This window comes from Conger conger, chromosome 2 (assembly GCF_963514075.1).
Source record: "Conger conger chromosome 2, fConCon1.1, whole genome shotgun sequence".
NCBI lineage: Eukaryota > Metazoa > Chordata > Actinopteri > Anguilliformes > Congridae > Conger > Conger conger.
The window spans coordinates 52,545,276-52,565,379 of NC_083761.1; the positions used below are offsets into that span (position 1 = coordinate 52,545,276).

Genomic DNA, 20,104 nt, shown 5'->3' on the forward strand with positions numbered 1-20,104 from the left:
AAGGCCCCTCCTGGCCCAACAAAACCTCTTCCAGGTGATAGCAGACCTGATGGTTTAATTGGAAAATGATTCCAAATAGTCACACTTTTTGATGATTCATCAAGCTGTATCATTGCATTTCTTTACAGCCACTTGCCACTTTACAGCAGTATGCAGGATGCTGCATCATCAAATACCCACCAGAAACACTAACTAATCACACGTCTATATCCAAAACATTTAATTTGTGTAGCACAATACCTCTCCCAGAAAGTAACCGAAAGTGAGCAAAACACCTACACACTCATCTAATCAATTCATCTTTCTGGGGATATGTCACTAATATTAATGTCTGGCTAGTCCAATAGTTTTCATTCAGTAACTTGTGATTAGCATGTTTCTGCTTGTTTTTGTCCCTGGCTGAAAAATACCAAATTTCATCATACATTTTTACATCACTTTTATAGGAATGATCACCAAACACAAATAAAAAATGTTAACAGTTCATTGTTCAATTGTCACCAGTATAACAGTTCTCATTTTTTCTTGAATGGTTTTATGACCAGAGTGAGTGAGTGAGCATGTGAATGGCCTTAAATTGAGCAGGCTGATCAATAATCGTGTGTCGGACTGAGTGGAAGTTAAAGGACTTGGTAGACCAATATCAGACCAGCCTGTGCACAGTAGGTTCCTATGCCATTACCTGTTTTATGGTATAGTTCAACATACAAGCGTAAACCATTAGGCATTAGTCTTGTTTGTAAGACAACACAAATCATTCAGTTGCTTCACAATTAAGATTGACTCCAACACTTTTCCTCATACAGGTACAGAAAATATGTGTACATGTGAGGGTTTTCCAGTCCCAAATAATAAAAATATGTGTGAAAAGCAGCACTGCATTCTGTGAACAGCACCTTTCAATGGCTCCTAAAAATTAAATGGATAAAACATTTTTGCGGGCAGTTTACAACAAGAGACTGCATTTTGTAAAGTAAGGAAGGTTTTGCTTGCCAACTAGCTGGGGAGCAATGAATAAAAAAGGAAGGAGCAATTGATTGAGCGCACTGAGTTAACTTCACTAGCTTAAGTTAAGCATGCAGCATAAAAATAGGCTTCAGAAATTTGAGTGATTGGCTGGCTTGAACAAAGTAGGCCTAAATATAGATTTTATTGAATGCTTCAGATTTATTGACCGTCAATCAATGTTAACATACCCATTATTAGGAAAAAAAATGTTGTTTGCTACTAAGTGAACAGTGGTATGAATTCAGCTCATTGTGGCACATATTGTAATGTGACAACTTAATTTAGTTTGTTGACCTCAACTGTACATATCAGTCAATTTACACACATCTACTGGAATGAAGCTCATGTCCGCGTTTATCGAATAATAAAGTGTTTAATTGTTCAATCGTTTTTTACTTCAGATTATTCTTGCCGTTTCTGAAAGGACAATTTTATTTTATTTTATCTTAAGCACACTAGATAGATAGATAGATAGATAGATAGATAGACACTCTTTTCCAGTCATAAATACAAGGACGTCTGGCAAACTACAAATGCTTGGTTTTGTTTATTGTGCTCAGTAAGGGCTGACTCTGTGCCACCCTTCCAAATAGTTTGTTGGTATGGAGGTGTCATTTTATTATTGTTTTTGAGACTTGGTGACCCCAAGATGCAGTCTCTGCAATCCATCACCATCTTCCTCACTGTCATGGGAACGTGCACTTGCATCCTCTTCCAGGCATGCTTGCAACCATTCCATATGTTTTAGTTTTTTTTTATGATTATTGCCCTTTTATTGTCCTTACAGCGCTAAGTGGTATATTTAACTGGAATGAGGTGATGGAATTATAGTTCCTTTAAACTGAGAATAACTAAATTAAGTACAACTGTGTTGCCACTTTCACTTTGTTTCAGTTTATTTACAATAATTGTTATTGTTTTGATATACCACATTTGCATTTTGTTCAGATATACGGCAACAATGCAGCTACTTTTCTGACAGTTAAACAGTTTGTTGGTGACGTACTGTACGGCTGCTCTCAGAGTCGAATTTGTCATTCAGAACACGTCTGACAGAATGCCTATAAGCGCAGACGTTAAATTGGGTTCCGGAAAAAGGACGATTAATTTAACTCGCTGCATCGAGTAATGGTAATAAAATAAAGAAAAATCTATACACCCCCATGCTAATGTTTGAAAATCTGTTAACATACCTGTATTGTATGCCTAAATGATGAAACGCAATTCTGTCTTTAAAGATTCTGCCCCTTTAAAGATAAAATGCAGCGTATCAAAACATTCTGCCGGGTTGTTCATTGGTTAGTCTTCGCCATGTGATCCTACAGCTGATTTTCTAGGGTTGAGCTATGTGTGGTTCAGTCCACCCTGTCAGTTTGCGGCGTATACCATGAATTCGCTCTGCTGTTATTCGTCTACCTTCACCATTGCTCAGTGATCATCACGCCGCAAATTTTGTCAACACTGAAAAAGAAAAACATGGCACAGGCAGCACAGATTAATGTCCTCGAAGTCAACACACCGATCACAGTGGAGCACGACCGAAAACGACGACAGTTCACAGTTAGATTAAACGGTAAAGTACAGAAAACGAGGTTTAAATGTACTTTCTTGTAGCCCCCCCTCCAAGCTCCCCCACCTTCTTTTGAATCTATACTGCCACTGTTAGCTAGCTGTTGTCTAGTAGTGCTAGCTATCTGGAACGCTGCTGTCGAGCTAGCTTCTATGGGGTTTCTAATTTTGTTCACATGTTACTGATCCTTTGATAGTAACGTTAAACGCTTGTTTGCTAGTTGGCAAGCGGTCTCTCAGCGATGCAACAGCATTTCATGATGTATACGTTATGACAAACATTTTGACACGAACTGAAATGTTCTCATTGTTTTAGCTATACTTTTCATTCCTTTTACTTCCGCCTAGTCTGTTAGCTGGCTAGCTGAAACAAATGGCTACGTTGGGTATGTTAGCTTAGATAGGTAGCTAACGTTAGTTTAGCGAACTAGCTGGTTAGTTAAGCGAGCTATCGTAACGTTAGCTAGCTTGTAAAACGTAGTTTTGCTTTCTTTTTGTTGATTAGAAAAAGTTTATTTTAACTTGTAATTTTGCTTAGTCTATAGTAATTTACCCTAGTAAATTAGTGGCTAGACCTGTTCGCTAGTTTGATTTCTGTAAGTTGGCTAACGTTAGCTAGTTAGCCAGCGCAATCTAACACTGATTGTTAGACGTGCATTACATCCCGGTTTAGCTTGCTAACCAGTTAGGCTAACTGACTATTTACAAACAAATTAACTGGCTTGGTATAGCCCGCTAAAATGTGTTAGACTAGCTAGACTATTTTGGACAGTGTGACTTTAGCTAACTGTAGTTGACGAGCTAGTTAGTTAGGCACTAACTATTTTAAAGAACCCACTATTATAACCCAAGTATTTTGGAAGTTGTCAGTTTCTATACCTAGACGAATGGCCTTCTATTGTAACGTTGGGTAGCTAGCTAACTAACTTAAAATTAGATTTCTTTAGCTAGACTAGCTCTTACAAAATGCTAGTTTCCGTTTGAAACTGACAGGACTATTTAATTTTATGCTGTTGAAGTGTAACTGTTAGCTAGCTAACTAAACGTTATCCCCAAGATGAAGTAGACAAACTTACGGAGAAAATCCCACTAGTAACAACGTTAGCTGTGCTAGCTGATGATATCATTTAGATTAGCTAGCTATAGTTAATGGAAATAATTCAGTTTATTGAATTCGCAAAAGTTTCAGATAACTTTAACATTTAAACTTTACCTCTATAAAGACATGACTGACCGTGTGAGCTAGCTAACGTTAACAATTGAATGTGTTGTGGCCATGAAGGACAACTAGCAAATGTGAATGTTGCCAACATCGAGTGTTAACGTTAGCCAAGTTACCTAGCCAGCGCTGTAAGGAAGGAGGAGTAAACGAACGACGTTTTTTTTCTTTTTCTTTTTTTCTCTCTCTCTCCAGTTCTCCCAGCAGACCCCTTCCACGTATGTTCCAATTTCCGTAGATGACTGTGATTGACATCCCACAATAATTGTGTTCCCTACATTTCCACCTGTAGACAAAACCTATTGGGCAATCTGAAAGAGGAACACGCACTGATTGCAGGGCGCTGTGAAAACTGGACACCATGCACCGTCACCGTTCATTCATTATCCAATAACCTTTAATGTCTGCACTCAATAGCATTAGAAATGTATGTTGACATATTGTCTTTCGTGTTTACTGTGCATTTACTTTCTCAATAACTCTAAATCGTATGTGTGCTGAAAGTATTCTCTAACACAACACTGAAAGGATACATGATATTAACAGCTCAGCAAATCTTCCCTTACCCAGCTTTAGTTGACAAAATAGGTGTGATTGGAGGCTCATCTCATTTTTCTCACATAGGTTCACAGAACTGAAAAAGATGTTACTCCTTGTCTCCTCCAGGCTCCCATGACCGTGCAGTGCTGTTGTACGAATATGTGGGCAAGAGAACAGTGGACCTGCAACATACAGAGGTGCCAGATGCATACAGAGGAAGAGGGATTGCTAAACACTTAGCAAAGGTACATTCAGACTGCACCAAAATCATTTAAAAACCAAGTACTATAATGCTTAACATAGGGGGGATTATTTATTTGATTTATTGCAAGCTCTGCTGAAAATTCTGGCTAAGACCAGCTGATTATAAGATGGCCAAAGCTAGTCTTTGGCTGGTCAAATTTGGTCTGTGGTTGATCTGGCTAAGATTAAGCTGCTGGCCAAACTGAAGGACTAGCTGACTATTGGCTGGTCAGTTAGTCGACCAGCTAAAACCGTGTCAAACACAGCTTAATCCAGCATGACCATTGTTTCTTCAGGGAAGTAAAGCTGTGTTCTGGAAGAGTACAAGAAAATACTGTCGGAACCAGTGACCATGCCTTAGCTCACTAGGACTAGGACTGACTGAATGTTGAACTGATCATAAATAATTTGTAACCTTGATTAAAAATCCTGCTTGTCAGGTTTTCTTTGGGTTAATGATTGAACTATTTTATTAATTTGCGCATACCAGAGAGATTCTGCCCTCCCGATAATGAGAATTGTTGTTCAAGAGGCCAGTGGAAACGGATAGCATTCTCTACAGTCTGCAGATAACTGATACCACCTGCTTGGTTTTTTGGCATAGTAGTAAAATTCATGGAGTCACAACAGACTGGAGTGTCATCTGGCTATGAGTCATATGTGTTGATCAGGAGCAACCAATCCTGGTTTTTGCCCATATGTCACAATATTCCCAATGTTCTCACTGTTCGGACATAATCCTATCATTCAATAGGATAAACACAGTAATATTTTTCTTAATATCAAAGATATTTTGATATATTTCTTTTAAATTTGAAAGAATACATCATTCATTTTGCTAGCTATAAACCTTTAAAGTAGTCGGCCGACACACTTTCTTTTAAAATCTTTAATTTGCAATCTTTTTAAACCAATGTGAGCTCACAGCATTTAGTTATAGAGCTATTACAAGTTTGTGCTTTTTATGGAATTTTGAAAGCTGATTATAAGTTTGATCTTCTTTATGTTTTCTTTATTACTTTTCTTTTTTTTTATTATTTTAATTTTAATAAAAAATAACACAGTATTTGACATTATCAGGCAAATATTAATGAATATGAAAAAATATACCAATATGGCTATAGACCAAAAAATACACTATTTGCTGGCAAACCATATTTTTCTGTTTGACCTGACAAAGATTTCAGATGAAACATTGCAAGTTTGTTGAATAAATGTTGGGGCTCTGTTCATTGCATCCGTCGACGCAATGAGCAGACATTGCTAAAGTCTGCACACTGTAGCAGATGAAAAGTTGTATGTATGAAAAGTTATTTAGCTATGCGCTGAAACAATAACAACAGGGCGGCTGACCTTGCAGACTGCCTGCTGTTCACGTACGATCGGCCAGGTCCTGCAGTTCTTTCAGATCCTTCACTGTTGTGTTCCTTGTTGTGTTCACTGATTCCTTTGCAAACCAGTTTCTCCCGTTCACTTTTCTTACAGTTCTGACCTAGAAATGCTGATTGGTTCTTTGGGTGTCATTCTTTTAGGGGGGTGTGTTGATTCATGATTGTACCACCATTAGGGGGAGTCCCACTAGGGGGCAGGTATGATTGTCAGCCCTTTTTCACATATGCAGCCATACTCCAGTCCAGAATGTTATGGACTTAACATTAACACAAAATGTGGTTTGAAGTCAGTGACAAGAAAGCTATTACATTAATGAATCAAGCATGTACAATTCAACTTGCTCTTTCAAGAGACATCCATTTAACTACATTGTTCTTTACTTCTGTGAAATTTTACAGAGCCTGTACACCAAAAACAGCAATACCATACTAACCAGCTACACAGTAGTTTATATGCCTTTACGATCACACTTCCATTTTCATATAGTAGTTATACAAAAGATTTAAAAGTTCCTGTAGATGTATGTGTATTATTATTAGCCAGCTCAGTGGTCAACAAACTACAAAGTTGATAAACTTGTACCTCCTCAGGACTGTATAGGGCTTGGTGATGCTCTAGACCTACTTCCATCTGTTCCTTAGCACTTCATGAGTATTTGATGTAGCCGCTTGTTCAGACAACAATTGCTGGCACCCTCATGCGCTAATGCTGTCAACATGTTAAAATAACGGATAGTCGTGGTTTGTGTGAACAAGAGAAGCCACTAGCACTGTTGGAAAATTTGATGTGGCAGTATTATGCATTCCATATTTGTAAGCAGCTAAGGATTACTGACACAGAAGTATACCTCAAATGAAGTATGCTGATTGGGAGCAACTAAATTAATTGCGTGGCCATCATCCCTGCATGTATTTAAAAATATATATATTGCATGTGTTTTTCTGAATTTCCAAATCTTATATGCATTACTTGAAGAGACTGTTGGACATGTTGTAAGATTTGCTTGCAGTGCAGAATTTGAGAGGTGTTTTCAGTAAGGTGACACAGTATAGGCTAGAATTTTAAGTGCGTCTCCCCTATGGCTGCTTGGCTTGAGCTCAGCACTTTGGTCCTCGAGCGGAGAGAGTTTTCAGCATCAACTCTGTACGACTCCTGCAAACCGGAATCAGGTTGAGCGACACATCAGGGTCAGCTTTAACATAAACTGTGTAATTAAAAGAGTCAGTGTGTCCTTGGATTCCTCTACTCCCTGGAAGCCCGGGAATGTCTTTCTTCTCTTCTCTCTATACAAATATTGATGCAGGTTCCTCTGTTGACAGCATGTTATATATACTGCTACCAGATGGGCTGGTGCTGTGGGGCCGTACGCCTTACTACCAGGTTTTTTTTCTGTGCTTGCTTTTTCTGCAGAACGAATACATAATATTTAAATGGTCGTAATGAAACTCATCATATTACTAATGCAATAGTATAATTCAGAATACTGACTTTCACACAGTGAAAGTACACATTGGCACTCTATTGAAAAGTTTCTTTCTACAGTTTCTAGACAGGCTGGGTGATGTTAACAGTTCCCAGCCTGCTATGCAAATGCCAGCAGGAAATTTAAATCTGTGCAGTGTCACTTGCCCTAATGAAACTATTTTTAGGCCAGAACTGCAGGAGAATAAATCAGTCTTTTTATTTTGCCATTTGAGATGAGCATATTTAAATTATTGATTGCTTGTCTGCATTAATATTGTAGCTGGCAAGGGGCTTCATGGTCAGATGGTGTCAAATGATTTCAAAAGAGATGGATCAAAGGATTTTGGCTTGATGTCTCCATAGAAACAGTCTAATTTAAAGTGACAGCTTGTGGCAGCAGTAATTTAATTCTTGGTAGTTCAGTATTAAGTATTGTATCCCCAATTTGACATCAGAAAATTAATTGAAGTTGATTTATGTAGGTTTATGCTGACAACCAGAACCATAAAAAAACAATTCCGAATAGATTAACATCCTCAGAACAAGCTTTCGCTAAGTGTTCGGAGAGGTGTTTTATTTTCCGTTTCTCACACCTCCCTGTAATAACTCACCAGAAGTCACGGCCCCTGTGGCAGCAGGCAGGAGTGGTTCTCTTGGCTGTGATGAAAAGTTAAATTGCATTAAAGGAAAAGTCTTTTGACTGGCAGTCAAAAGGCATAGTGAAGACGTACAGTATTTGTGAATAAAAATGACCAAGTATAAGCAAATAATTGGATCGTTTGACTTTAAAGGAAACATCATCTGGCTTAGTAGAAACTCTTCATAGAGAAGGGAGTTTTTCAACTGAAACAGCATCTAATGCATTGGTATATGAATCAGCAGATGACAAACCTGCCACCTCAGGGAGACCACACATCAGGTTTGTGTTTCTGTGGCTTGGCCAACTAACAACCATCAGGCCTGTGATGATGGGAAATTGTATTTTGTAGGATAGTTCATCAGTTGTAAGATGTGTACTACTGGGGCTCTTCATTTTCTCCTCATTTATCATCTATGACAATATTTAATAGTGTTAGTACTGTTTGTGTATGTCTATCCTGTTCATTGAGAATGGAATGTCTCAGCCAGTGCGTCGATGATGCTAAAAGCGAAAGACCTCAGATTTGAGTATCACTGGCAGTCAAAGTTCATGGTAGTCATGTCAGATATGAAAGATCATGGTTGAAATATGCTTCAGAATGATTTTGCATCATGATAAAATGGCAAACGGTTAAAAGAAGAATACAAATGTATTTGTTTAGGAGCTTGCAGGAGAGGTTTGCCATTGAGCACATTCAATTCAATTTGATTTGTACAGTGCTGCTTACAACACAAATCACCACAAAGCAGCTTTACAAAGAGCCCAGGGCTGAGACCCCCTCAGAGCAAGTCTCGGGCGACAGTGGCAAGGGAAAACCTTAGGCTCCCCTTCTGAGCCCGGTTCTGGTTATCTCATTCTGGCCATCACTGGGCAAACAGTGAGTTTAATGACAGTATTATATGTATACACTCAGTGAGTGCTTTATTAGGTATTTATTAGACTTATTTTTCAAACTTGTTGGTCTTCTGCTCCGCAAATTTCAGTGGATAAATTGTTCCACCGAAGTGGCGATCGATAGGAAAAGGCTCTACTGCCTACAGTACATCTACCCTCTCTCGGAACGAGAGGGATGGGAAATCCTGCACTTTGGTAACGAAGAGGTCGTGGATGAATGTAAGAGTGAAGGAGGCCTTAAATGTGAGGAAGAATACTTTGAAATCAATACGAAATTTAACGGGTAGCCAATGGAGAGATGCTAATACTGGGGTAATGTGCTCAAAGCCTTTTGTTCTACTTAGAATATGAGCAGCTGCATTTTGAATGAGCTGTAGGGACTTTGGCACATCCTGACAAGAGGGCATTACAATAATCCAATCTGGATGTAACAAAAGCATCATGTACTGACAAAGTTTTCCTAATTTGGCTATATTCTTCAAGTGAAAGAAAGCCTGGAAGTGTTTTTTTTTATGTGTTTCAAAAGAGACACGTATCACGTAAAGCCACAGAGACATCATTAATGTGTAATGTAATGTCAGACATTGTTTCTGATGGAATTTGGGCCAACAACCTATATTTCAGTTTTACCAGACATTCCATGACTACAGGATGTTGTTTCAGGGATACAAGAGTGCTTAATTCTCAATATGAAGCAGTATATAATTCAATCTAAAAGTCATGCAGTACGCCATACTGTCTTAACTAAACGTAGCTTAATTTCTGCTCTGTCACCAGGATTTGTGCAATGAAAGAAGACATGACTGCTGAGTGTTTATTTTTTGCTCACAAAGATTTTTGCCAAAATACTGTGAGCTCCATAATGTTTGGGACAAAGGCATGGTTTATGTCTTGATTTGGCTCTACATTCCACAGTTTTAGATTTCTAATCAAACATTAACAGGTGTTTCTAATTTGTCAGGTGTGTTCAGTCGCTTCCTTTGTATAGATATATACAAAGAACTTTCAGCTGTGTGGCTGGCTCAGTTATCTTCACTGATGATGATTATTCTGCTCAATACTGCTGCTTCTGTGTTTCAGGCTGCCATGGACTTTGTGGTTGAAGAGGATTTGAAAGCCCATCTTACATGCTGGTACATCCAGAAATACGTTAAGGAGAACCCTCAGCCGCAGTACCTGGAACGGGTCCTTCACTGATACCATGAGAGGGAGGGAGAGAGAGAGAGGGTGGGACAGGGAGAAGAGCCTGCTTCTCTGGGCTTGGACACAGATCTGAGTGGGTTTAGGGCGGGTGGGCGGGTGAGGGTGGTCCGTAGTGTGGGGAGGGATGGGGGAAGCTGTCTTTTGAAAAGGGGAGAATGCGCTCTCAGGCGCAGGACATCCCCTGACCTCATTTATGTAACTACCCAAGCTCCTCGAACACACTGGAGAGATATCCAAGATTAAGGGTGGCCTTCTGCCTTATGTTTATCTCATCATTTCTCACCAGCATCATGCAAAGGCAAGGGTGAAAGTGGCTCGTATGCCTGCCGGCATCTTCTTTTCAGGACATGCGGAAAGCAGAAGAGACCCGTTCTTTTCCCTAAGGGCTAAATGATTCCTCTCTATGGTGCAGGAGCCTGCCCTGTGCTGGAGCACCTCACATAAACGTCACCAACAGGCTGGTATTACCCGAGATAGCATCGCAGCAGAGTCGAAGCTCTGTGTCTGCGCTCTGGCTCCCACAAGGGAGCAGGCCAGCTTTCTTTATTGGCAGCCGGAGGACCTGTATGACCTGGGAGGTAGTCTATCATGTCACTCAAGACACCCAAGAAGGTTTGTTGTTCTCTCTGGGCACCTTGGGATTCCAGCCGCTGGGTGCTGAGACACCAGGACCTATTTTTACAGTCACCTGGACGCTAATCAAGTCGTGCGGCGGGGATTAGCAGCCTGCAATGTCACCTGATCTGTCAGTGCCTGGCCATACAGATCGCAGAAGCCTAGCTCCAGGACATTGTCTGGGTCACAGTTGGAGGAGTATGAAATCCAGGAATTTCTCAGTTAACGCTATAAACTCGTATGTCTGTTACATTTCTAGTCGACCGATGAATTCTGTGTGTATTCAGGTGGTTCAGTCGAGCAATCTAGAGGCAGTTGAGTGTCCTTATTTATACGCTTGAAACGGCACAATACATAATGACTGGGCTGTATTAACCAGAACCTTCAACGTCCTGTAACACAAGATGCAAGACAAAAGACATGTCTTCTAAATGCATCAAATCTTACCTGGCTGTGTCGGCAAGGTTTGATTCATGAACATGACCAGTAATCAAGAGTACATTTGTCTCAACACTGACTGCTGGCTCATGCCTGTGAGGTTTCTGTATAGGGTGAGGGGGTGGGGGAGCGTCTGTGCAGCATATCAAATGCCAGCTCACTCTCAAGCTGAGGCTGTCTCCTCACCTGTCATACAGAGCCTGTCTGCAGTGGACACTCAGACTCCAGAAGGAGTACACTTACACTTCAGACTTCAATGAACCTGCTCTATGCCTAAAACCTTTCTGACAACTTATTTCTTTTTTTTTGTTTTGTTTTTTTTGTTTTTTGTTTCTTCGGTTTTTTTTATTAAAAGTTTATCTATTCCCGACTTCTGTTTTGTTGTGAAGTTTGGATTTCTTTTATTGTGCACATTTCAGTTTGTTAAAAATGTAAAAAATCTAAATGGAGGCTGGTGAGTGGGGGTTAAAATGAAATGACGGAGGACTCTCCCACATGTTCCAGGCCTGCAGATATGTGTTTCTCTGCCCTGCAGAGATTGACTTTCTCACCTCTCAAATATAGCACTACTGTGGCATCTGCCATGTGGCAGGGATGGATTGCACTCCTCAGAAAAACAGCAATGATGAACATTAGAAAATCATACATTTCTCACTCAAACTAGAGCAGGATGTTCTCATTCTTAGGTTTTTAAAATGGTGGGTAATAGCTTCTACATAGAAACGTGTGCAAAGGTCCTTTTGTATGCAGAGCAACAAGGGTGCCAGCTCATAATGAACTGTTAACTCCATGAAACATGTCCAGTCAGTCACCTGAGACAAGTAACCTGTTGCATGTCCCAGACCTTTTTTAATTTGTTTCCAAGTGGCTTCCTGCTTGTACTGAATAGAGGGAAAGTTGTGATGTATCTAAATTGGTCCTATATGTTGTAATGACTGCCAATATTTGAAATCCCCCCCCCCCAAAAAATGTTTAAAGTATGTGACTGACACAACATACCACAAATGTAACTATTAAAAGATGAAACTATTGGTCATTTTAAAAATTATTAATAGCTATATTGTCCATGGTACTGTAACCACAGGCTTGCCACTCTTTATCACTCTGTACATTTCTTTAGAAAGACACTTTCAAGGGGTTTCATCAACAAATATAGCTCATGCACTGACAAGGGAACTGGTCCTGTCAAAAATGGTAGTTAGACCTCAAACAGGTTTTTCCATATTGTTTTTTTCTATAAACCAAAAAAACATGCTAAACATATCATAATACTTTATATGGCAGTGCACCCATATTGCAAGTTTTGTTTATAAAAGTCTATAAAAGTGAACATACACTTCAGGCAGCTTGTTCAGCAGCTTTTTGCCTCCAGGGATTGGGTGTGTAATACCTTATTCTTCTGCCAAAATGATAATTTAATCAGATTTTCAGTTGAAACTATTTCCTATGATCCAGCACTGCAGCAATGGGCCAGGTTTCCCTTGTCTGTAAAACTTACATTTCTGCAGAGCTGAATGCTGCAGAGTCATTACCAATGACCATCACCTCAATGGATCACAATTGGGAACTTTTCAAATCAGGACACAAGTACCCTGACAGATGAAGTGATGCAGACAGAATGGCTTTAAAACCTACAATAGTTTTGTGCTATTGACAAATCTATAAAATGTCTTGCATAAGACAGTTAGCATGGAACTAAAATAAGAACCCACACTTTCAGAATGAATGTACCCTTGTGTAAAAAAAGAAGAAGAAAAGATGAATGTTTTTAACTGATTTTATTGAATAAAAACCACAACAACAGATATTTGCATGTTATTAGCACACAACAAAAATGATAGCATAAATTAATAACTTCCATCTCTTCTTTGAGCAAAAGCACTTAAAATTTTATTTTGTATTGACAAGGGGCAAAATGGATGATCAAACATGAGAGACACTCATGACAATCACAGCAATGGGGACTATATGATCAAACAATTTTAAACTGGGATACGTACAATTATTACTTAAAAAGGAATGTGCAACACATTTTCAGTGGGATGCTGGCATAAGTGTCCTTCAATTACAAAACAGTTTTGGACACATCTCTTTAATCTACACTTGTTTGGGCTCATATTTTCCAACTGCCGAAACAGTCGCTGTATGTAGCAAGGTTCTCCATACCAGTGATCACAATTTTAATATATATGCCATGGTCCAAGTGATTAAGATCTAAAAGATGGTTTTAAAAACTGAGAAGAACAGATTACCAAATAAAACACTAAATGAAGACAAACCATTACACTATGAGCAGATAATGTATGTGGAGAGATTCCCTTCACTCAGAGTAGCATGTTTACACTGTAACCTGTACATTCTCTTTTGTATTGAGACAATCTCTCACCCTGTTACATAATCCATATGTATGGGGAAACTGTAAGACAAACCACTATGATCTACAGTGAGGGCCGTAAGTATTTTGACCGTGGTTAAAGTGCAGACTGTCACATGTAATTTGTGGATAATTAAAACACCTGCCCAACAGATCAGAAAGTGTGGAGGCTAAAAGGAACTGCCCAGGAACGAAAGCATCTGTGAAACATGGTGGGGGTGTTATAGTTTGGGCATGGATCGCTGCCACAGGCGCTTGCTCATTTGCTGTCATTGGTAATGTAACTGCGGAATGAATGGAGATGAGCAATGTTTTGTAAATGTAAAAAATGCTGACTATGAGATTCACATGAATGTCGAATGAAAGGGCAGGATAAAATGACGCCAAACTGTGGTGGAGGGCTTCTCAGGAGAAACTAGCAAACAAAGAGGAGGGATCGATGGCCTTTACATTATGGAAGGTAATGGTACATTCATGTTTAGGGTCAGGAGTGGGGATGTCAATATCCATCATGAGGTCAACACCGGAGAAATGGTGGATGCAGAATCCAGTGGAGCAGACCAGAATGTGTCCATGACTGTGGGTGGGGAAATTGACATGTGTGAAGTTGAGCAATTCTGGGAAGTTTTTTTATTGGGACACTTTCAATGGCTCTACCGGGAAAACTAAATATAAGCTCAAGTTTTCAGGAATTTTATATCTCTACCAACACAGAAAAGGAGGAAAATCCAAGATATGCAGTGTTGGAACTTCCTGGAGTTGGAATGGCCCACAACAAGCATTTTCACATAACTAAATGCTTCCATAGTGCACCACTACTTACCGAAATTCATATTCCCATAAATACGTAAGTGTTAGTCTGTGAAGATTTCATATTTTGTCAAATAAATGAACAGTATAGCCTTCATATTTAATAGTCAGCAATATACAAGTAAGATGATACATACATACAGTACATACAACATAATGACTAGAGTTGTGCCAATGACAATCAAAGAAGCCATTATGAGGCTGAAGAATAAAAAAAATACAGTCAGATATATAGGCCAAACAATTGGCTTACAAAAATAAACAGTTTGGAACATCATTAAGAAGAAAGACAGCACTGGTGAGCACAGTAATTGCAAAGCAGCAGGAAGGCCATGTAAGACCTCTCAAGTTGATGACTGAAGAATTCTCACCAATATTAATTAAACACCTGCACAATAGAACACTCTTCCGGAGGCAGGCGTGGATGTGTCAGTAACTACTCTCTGCAGAAGACTTCACAAACATATCTACAGAGGCTACATTGCAAGATGCAAACCACTAGTTAGGCCAGGTTACAGTTTACTTAGAAGTACCTGAAAGAGCCTGCATAGTCTTGTGGACATGAGGCCAAGGTTGAATTTTATCAGATGGCAAAAGCCTCATTTAACCTCATATCCGTGGTTTCATTTCAAATCCAATGTGCTTGCTCACAGAGACAAAAGAACAGAAATTGTACTATTGTCCAAACATTTACAGACTGCACTGTATATGTGACATACTGTACAGTAATTGCACTTTGTCTTCTCTCTGGCAGAGTTGTTGGGGGTTAAGTGGGAGAGACTTTGGGCTTGGTCTGGGGAATTACAGGTTTGATGAAGGAGCCCTGTCACTCTGGCTTCACCACGTTGCATCTGAACCAGCCGACCCTGGTTCAGACGCAATGGCGCTGCATTTGAGTGCCGTCATCTGGTGTGAAGGGCACCACTCTATTCTTCCTCCAGAAGAACAGCTTCCTCTTCTTCTTTGGAATGGGGTCTGCTGAAGCTGGAAAGGAGACACTTGTGCGGTAAGATTATTACTCCTTTTCAGACTACGACATCCATTGTGAATTTAAGTAAATGTGCATTTTCTATCAGTCTATAAAATAGTTTGTATTACTCCTCATTCTAAGAAAGGCGGCATTACAGCTTCATACATCTGTGGTTTAAAAAAAGATTGCTAAAGAAAATGTGTTTATGTGTATTAGACAACTGTGTGTAACATTGGGGAGGAAGGTGAGGGACACTTACCTTGCTCAATCTTCTCTGCACTATCATTCTTGCTCTCTGTCTTCTTCACTATCATCTACATTGTGAGCACAAATACACATTAGCATATTCTAACTCAACCCTTCTGTAAAACCCAGCTTGAAAATTCAACATGAGCTGTTTTTTTTCAGCAGGGAAGCAATTGCACTTGAATTGCACTTTTCTGCTCAGATCATGGTGTGTCTTTCACTGTTTGAGTGTTGTGTGTTGAGCTGAGTCATGTTCACTCTCCTCATCCCTGATCTGAGTTCTTACCACTGAGATGACGGCTCCAATCGGTTGGAAAGGATCGCCATTGATGCCGGCCTCCTGCTCCGGTTCTGCAGACTTATCCTCTAGTTCAGCCTCCTCCAGCTCTCTCCTTTCCCTGTCACAGTATTTCAAATATCAATACTTTTTGCACATCTAAATTACATAACACAAGTCATTTCAGGGTGGGGCCATGGATTGGCCCATATAGACATGTGGAGGAGGGTACATGCCACAGATTAATTGATTTTATCTGAGCGATTCTGGATGAAACTGCTCTTACCTCTCCTCTCGAACCAGGCGCACCCTTTCTGCCCGTTCTCTCCTCTCCTTCTCTTCCTGCTCTCTCTGCTCCACCGTATCCTTCTGCACACGCTCACTGATCAAGTCATAGCAATTGGCTACAGTCTTCAGAAGCCACTGCAGTCCACTCTGAATGGCCTTTTTCCCAATGGTTTTCACAGCAGAACACGGCACCTGAAATGTTAATTTTGCACCTGAAGCCTTGATCTATCTCCTTGAGCTACATGTTGCATAACATTGATAATACTGGCAAATACTACACATCACACATTACATCAGAATGTCATCGCAGTGACGTGATCACCTCTCCATCAGACTCCAATCAATACTCACTATTTTAGAGAGGCATTTGTTCTGGTTCACAAGCGTCTCCAGGGACAGATGATCTATGATATCCACCTCACGTAGGGCTCCTTCTCTGTCCTGTTTGTTTGCCAGGCTAACACAAAAGGGATATCATTTCATCCATAAATTTAGTTCATTGCTATAAATTAGCCATAACTATCCATTCTCATCCTAAAGTACAGATTAGAATTAGAGGCTCCAGCAGTAATTACATTTTACAGTTAGTTCACACTATTTAACTTGGCTCTCTCTGTACAGCACCACCCATTCCCTCTTTATAGCAGGTAGAGTCATATTCAGTGCAGATAATTATACTCACAGAAGAACTGGCTTCCCAGCGATGCAAGGGTGTCTTAACACTTTGGCCAGTGATTCCTTGGCTTCGTTCATGCGCTGGACATCACTGGAGTCCACCACAAACATCACAGCATGAGACTCGGCAAAGTAGTGCTTCCAGATGTCGCGAATACCCTCTCCCCCGCCAAGGTCAAACATGGACACGTCATACTGTCCCTGTTTCAGGTCCACGGCAGAAAATCCCACAGTAGGGGATACATCTTCCGGGTTTTCTAAAAGAGGGATAAAAATACAGCAAACATGGGGATTTTGCATAGTTGTATTTGAGCAATAGTGATAGGTTTGTTTTCACATATGTATTATACACACTTCTTGTGTGTGTGTCACAGTAATTCGAAAACTTCATCAAGAGTTATTAACAAATCTGTGTTTTAGCACCCTGAAAGTAATGTATTTTCACCAAAGTGTTTATCTTTTGTGTTTTTTTTAGATGAACTGATGATGTGTGAAGGCTACAGACTCCAAATATACGTCAGTTAAATCAGTCTTGCTCCTATATAGTTTAAATGTTCATGTTCTCCCCAAACAAACAGTATTTTTACTCAAATTAAAATATTCTGAAAATCAGATGTGATTTTCAATCGCCGGTTGTCATTGTGGTCATTAAGTGCCGAGTTTCCGCAGTTACACAAGCACTTTTACTGCCTAGTTGAACCCACACAAATTGTCCTTTATTACAATTTTCCTGTAAACAGTTCTGTAGTAAACTGACTTAACATAATTGTATTATTGACCCATTTTCTAACTTGCTGAATCCGAAATGATATATTATATATATATTATATAAATTAGTAGGGAGAAATTAGAGCAAACATAGCCTAATGATAAAAAATCATAAAGAGATACCAAGAGAACCCTTATTGGTTACACCAGTAGTACACTTTGCTACTAGGCTACTTGTCAGTAATGTTTCTTTCTAATGATAAGAGTATGTGATTTATAATTATTTGGCGGCTCTCCATTATTTTACCAGCAGGTGTCACTAGTGTGCATTGTGTTGAATGGGGCCTTGGGTAATGAACCTATTTGTGATAGAATTGGCTAATCTAAGTGTAATTTCCCCATCACTATTAATTGCCCTTTATTTTGCCCAGAACAAAAATCCTGAAATAACGAAAGGACCGCCGCAAAGTAAAACAAAATAAACCCTAAAACCACCAACAGTCCAAAACACCAAGCTCTAACTCCCAGCAGTTTCTTAAGGAAATCATCCCCTAGGCTGGCGAGCAATGCCTTTTTATGAAGCCCAATGATTAGGCAATGGGCCACAGCTGATGCGATTACCATTTGTCACAGCTGTGGCCATACCTGTCCACTAGGGGGCAATGTTCCCTCTCCCTTCCTGGCACTACAGATATGAATCCCCCAGAACAGATAGTGGCAACAATAATTTAAAAAACTTTTTCTATTTTTTCAGCACAGTATTCAGTGCTTCTCAATGTCAGCCTTATAAGAAAACTATCGGTTGGGTCTGTAAGTGAGAAAAATTATGTATGTCATGCTACATGCTGAAATAGGCAAGCAAGTTATGGGTTATACTTGCCTGGTCACAAATAAAACCTTACCTCCTTGAATGCTCCTTATTGTCGCAGTTTTCCCAGCATTATCAAGTCCCAGAATGGCCAATGTTACTTTCCTAGCAGTTGAAAAGAGAACAGGCTATAGTGCTGTTTCTAAATGGCAAAGCTTAAACCACTATTGAAATGTAGTGAAGCAACTAATATATCTCTTCTGTTGAAGACTGCCCTGGGTCAATTTGGTTCACTTTCAAACTTGATTAATTTATTTATGTTATATGTATTTTATGTATTTTATTTATTTATTTTTTGACATTGCAAAGCAGCAGAATAAATACAGAATATAATATCCAGTTCCACATATGCATGAATATCCATCTGTCACACACACATTAGCTATTTAGCCCAACTACTTCCTGATCTGTTTCAGTCATCTCATTTACTTTGGCCCACCTTCATTTGGTTGTTGGTTACATATCAACAGAGTAGGCTGTACTGTAGTGATCAAGCTGAAGCCTGCTTCTGTGACAGTCAGGATCCATTTGCCAAGAGTTAACAAATTAACCTCACCTTCTAGGCCTTCCACATTGTCTTAGAAAACTCCAACAGCTCTCCATCAGGATGTCAATAGTATATATTAATTAAAAGCAGAAACAGAATAACTCAAGCAAATGGTACAGCAAATGTTGAATGCGAACAATGATGATTGATCTGATATCCCACACTTTAGTAGTCAATTTTATTTTGATCTTATGATGTCACAGTATCAGAATTCTATTGCCCTGGTAACACAAAAAACAGAATGATACTGTTGGCCTGGCAACATAAACAACAACCTGATTAGCAAAGGTTCTATCAGCCAAACAGGCATTCAGCTCTGATTCTTAAACCTGATCCTTCAGTCTACTACACAAGCGTCAAACTCCAGATCAGGATGTTTTCAGCACAAGTGGTTTTATTGGCTAAACAATACACACACCTTGTTCTTGAGGCCTTAATTGGCACATGATTGAAAGTAAACCACAAAAATCCAAAGACACTGTGATTTTGGTTTGACACCCTTGCAAATATTCAAATTTGATGCACTTATGAATATCCATGAGGAGGTATAACCAAGTACAGCAGTGTAGTGATAGATGTTATATTCTCGAATATACAGATAGAGAGGACAGAAGGCACACAACAGTGTCAAGAGTTTCACAGATGTGACTTCTGAGGAGAGCAAAAAAGTATTTTAGTATTAACACACGATTAACATTTTGTCATGCAGAGCTCCAGAAATAAATTATTGTCTTGGTTTCTCTCATGATTTCCTTTACAGGAGGTAAAAGTTCCATAATGTCCAAAATGACAGATGATGATCATGATATTGAGCTCATAGCAACAGGACACAACTACATTACAGGATGACTAAGTGCTTTATTAATTAACTGTAGATACTGCTATTGATTTCTTGAAATGACATTCAGCATGTTCATTACATTATTATTACAATATTATTTGGATATAAAGTATGTAAACTCATGTGTTCCCTTTATTTTACTGTGAAATACTCAAATATGGCTTGATTGTTAACTGAGTGATTAATGTCCCAGGTTTAACTCAGTTATTTTTTAGTGGGGAGGGATGAAAACAAGCAGAACTTCTGGCCACAATGGTCAGATACTAGTGTCCCTG

General features: G+C 39.4%; 2 protein-coding genes across 2 annotated transcripts; one reads left to right on the forward strand and one right to left on the reverse strand.

The window, feature by feature from the left end:
* The first annotated feature begins 2,328 nt into the window (after nucleotides 1-2,328).
* On the forward strand, nucleotides 2,329-10,242 carry natd1 (protein NATD1). Its single transcript, XM_061232558.1, has 3 exons — nucleotides 2,329-2,581; nucleotides 4,463-4,581; nucleotides 10,050-10,242. The coding sequence occupies exons 1-3, from the start codon at nucleotides 2,485-2,487 to the stop codon at nucleotides 10,164-10,166; spliced, it is 333 nt and encodes a 110-aa protein (XP_061088542.1). The 5' UTR covers nucleotides 2,329-2,484; the 3' UTR covers nucleotides 10,167-10,242.
* A 5,038-nt stretch (nucleotides 10,243-15,280) lies between these two features.
* LOC133121254 (ADP-ribosylation factor-like protein 13B) lies at nucleotides 15,281-19,056 on the reverse strand (the record flags this gene model as incomplete). The annotated part of the gene is made up of 8 exons (XM_061230459.1): nucleotides 15,281-15,393; nucleotides 15,639-15,693; nucleotides 15,912-16,023; nucleotides 16,189-16,382; nucleotides 16,542-16,647; nucleotides 16,873-17,122; nucleotides 18,476-18,546; nucleotides 18,998-19,056. Coding segments are annotated over 8 exons (960 nt in total), but the record flags the coding sequence as incomplete, so codon positions are not given.
* Nucleotides 19,057-20,104: the final 1,048 nt, after the last annotated feature.

Excerpts from the sequence above, each read along its gene's own strand:
- natd1 (XM_061232558.1), top strand. The coding sequence starts at position 2,485 with ATGGCACAGGCAGCACAGATTAATGTCCTCGAAGTCAACACACCGATC. Across the intron at positions 2,582-4,462 it reads GTTCACAGTTAGATTAAACG|GCTCCCATGACCGTGCAGTG; the intron begins GTAAAGTACAGA and ends TGTCTCCTCCAG. Across the intron at positions 4,582-10,049 it reads TTGCTAAACACTTAGCAAAG|GCTGCCATGGACTTTGTGGT; the intron begins GTACATTCAGAC and ends TCTGTGTTTCAG.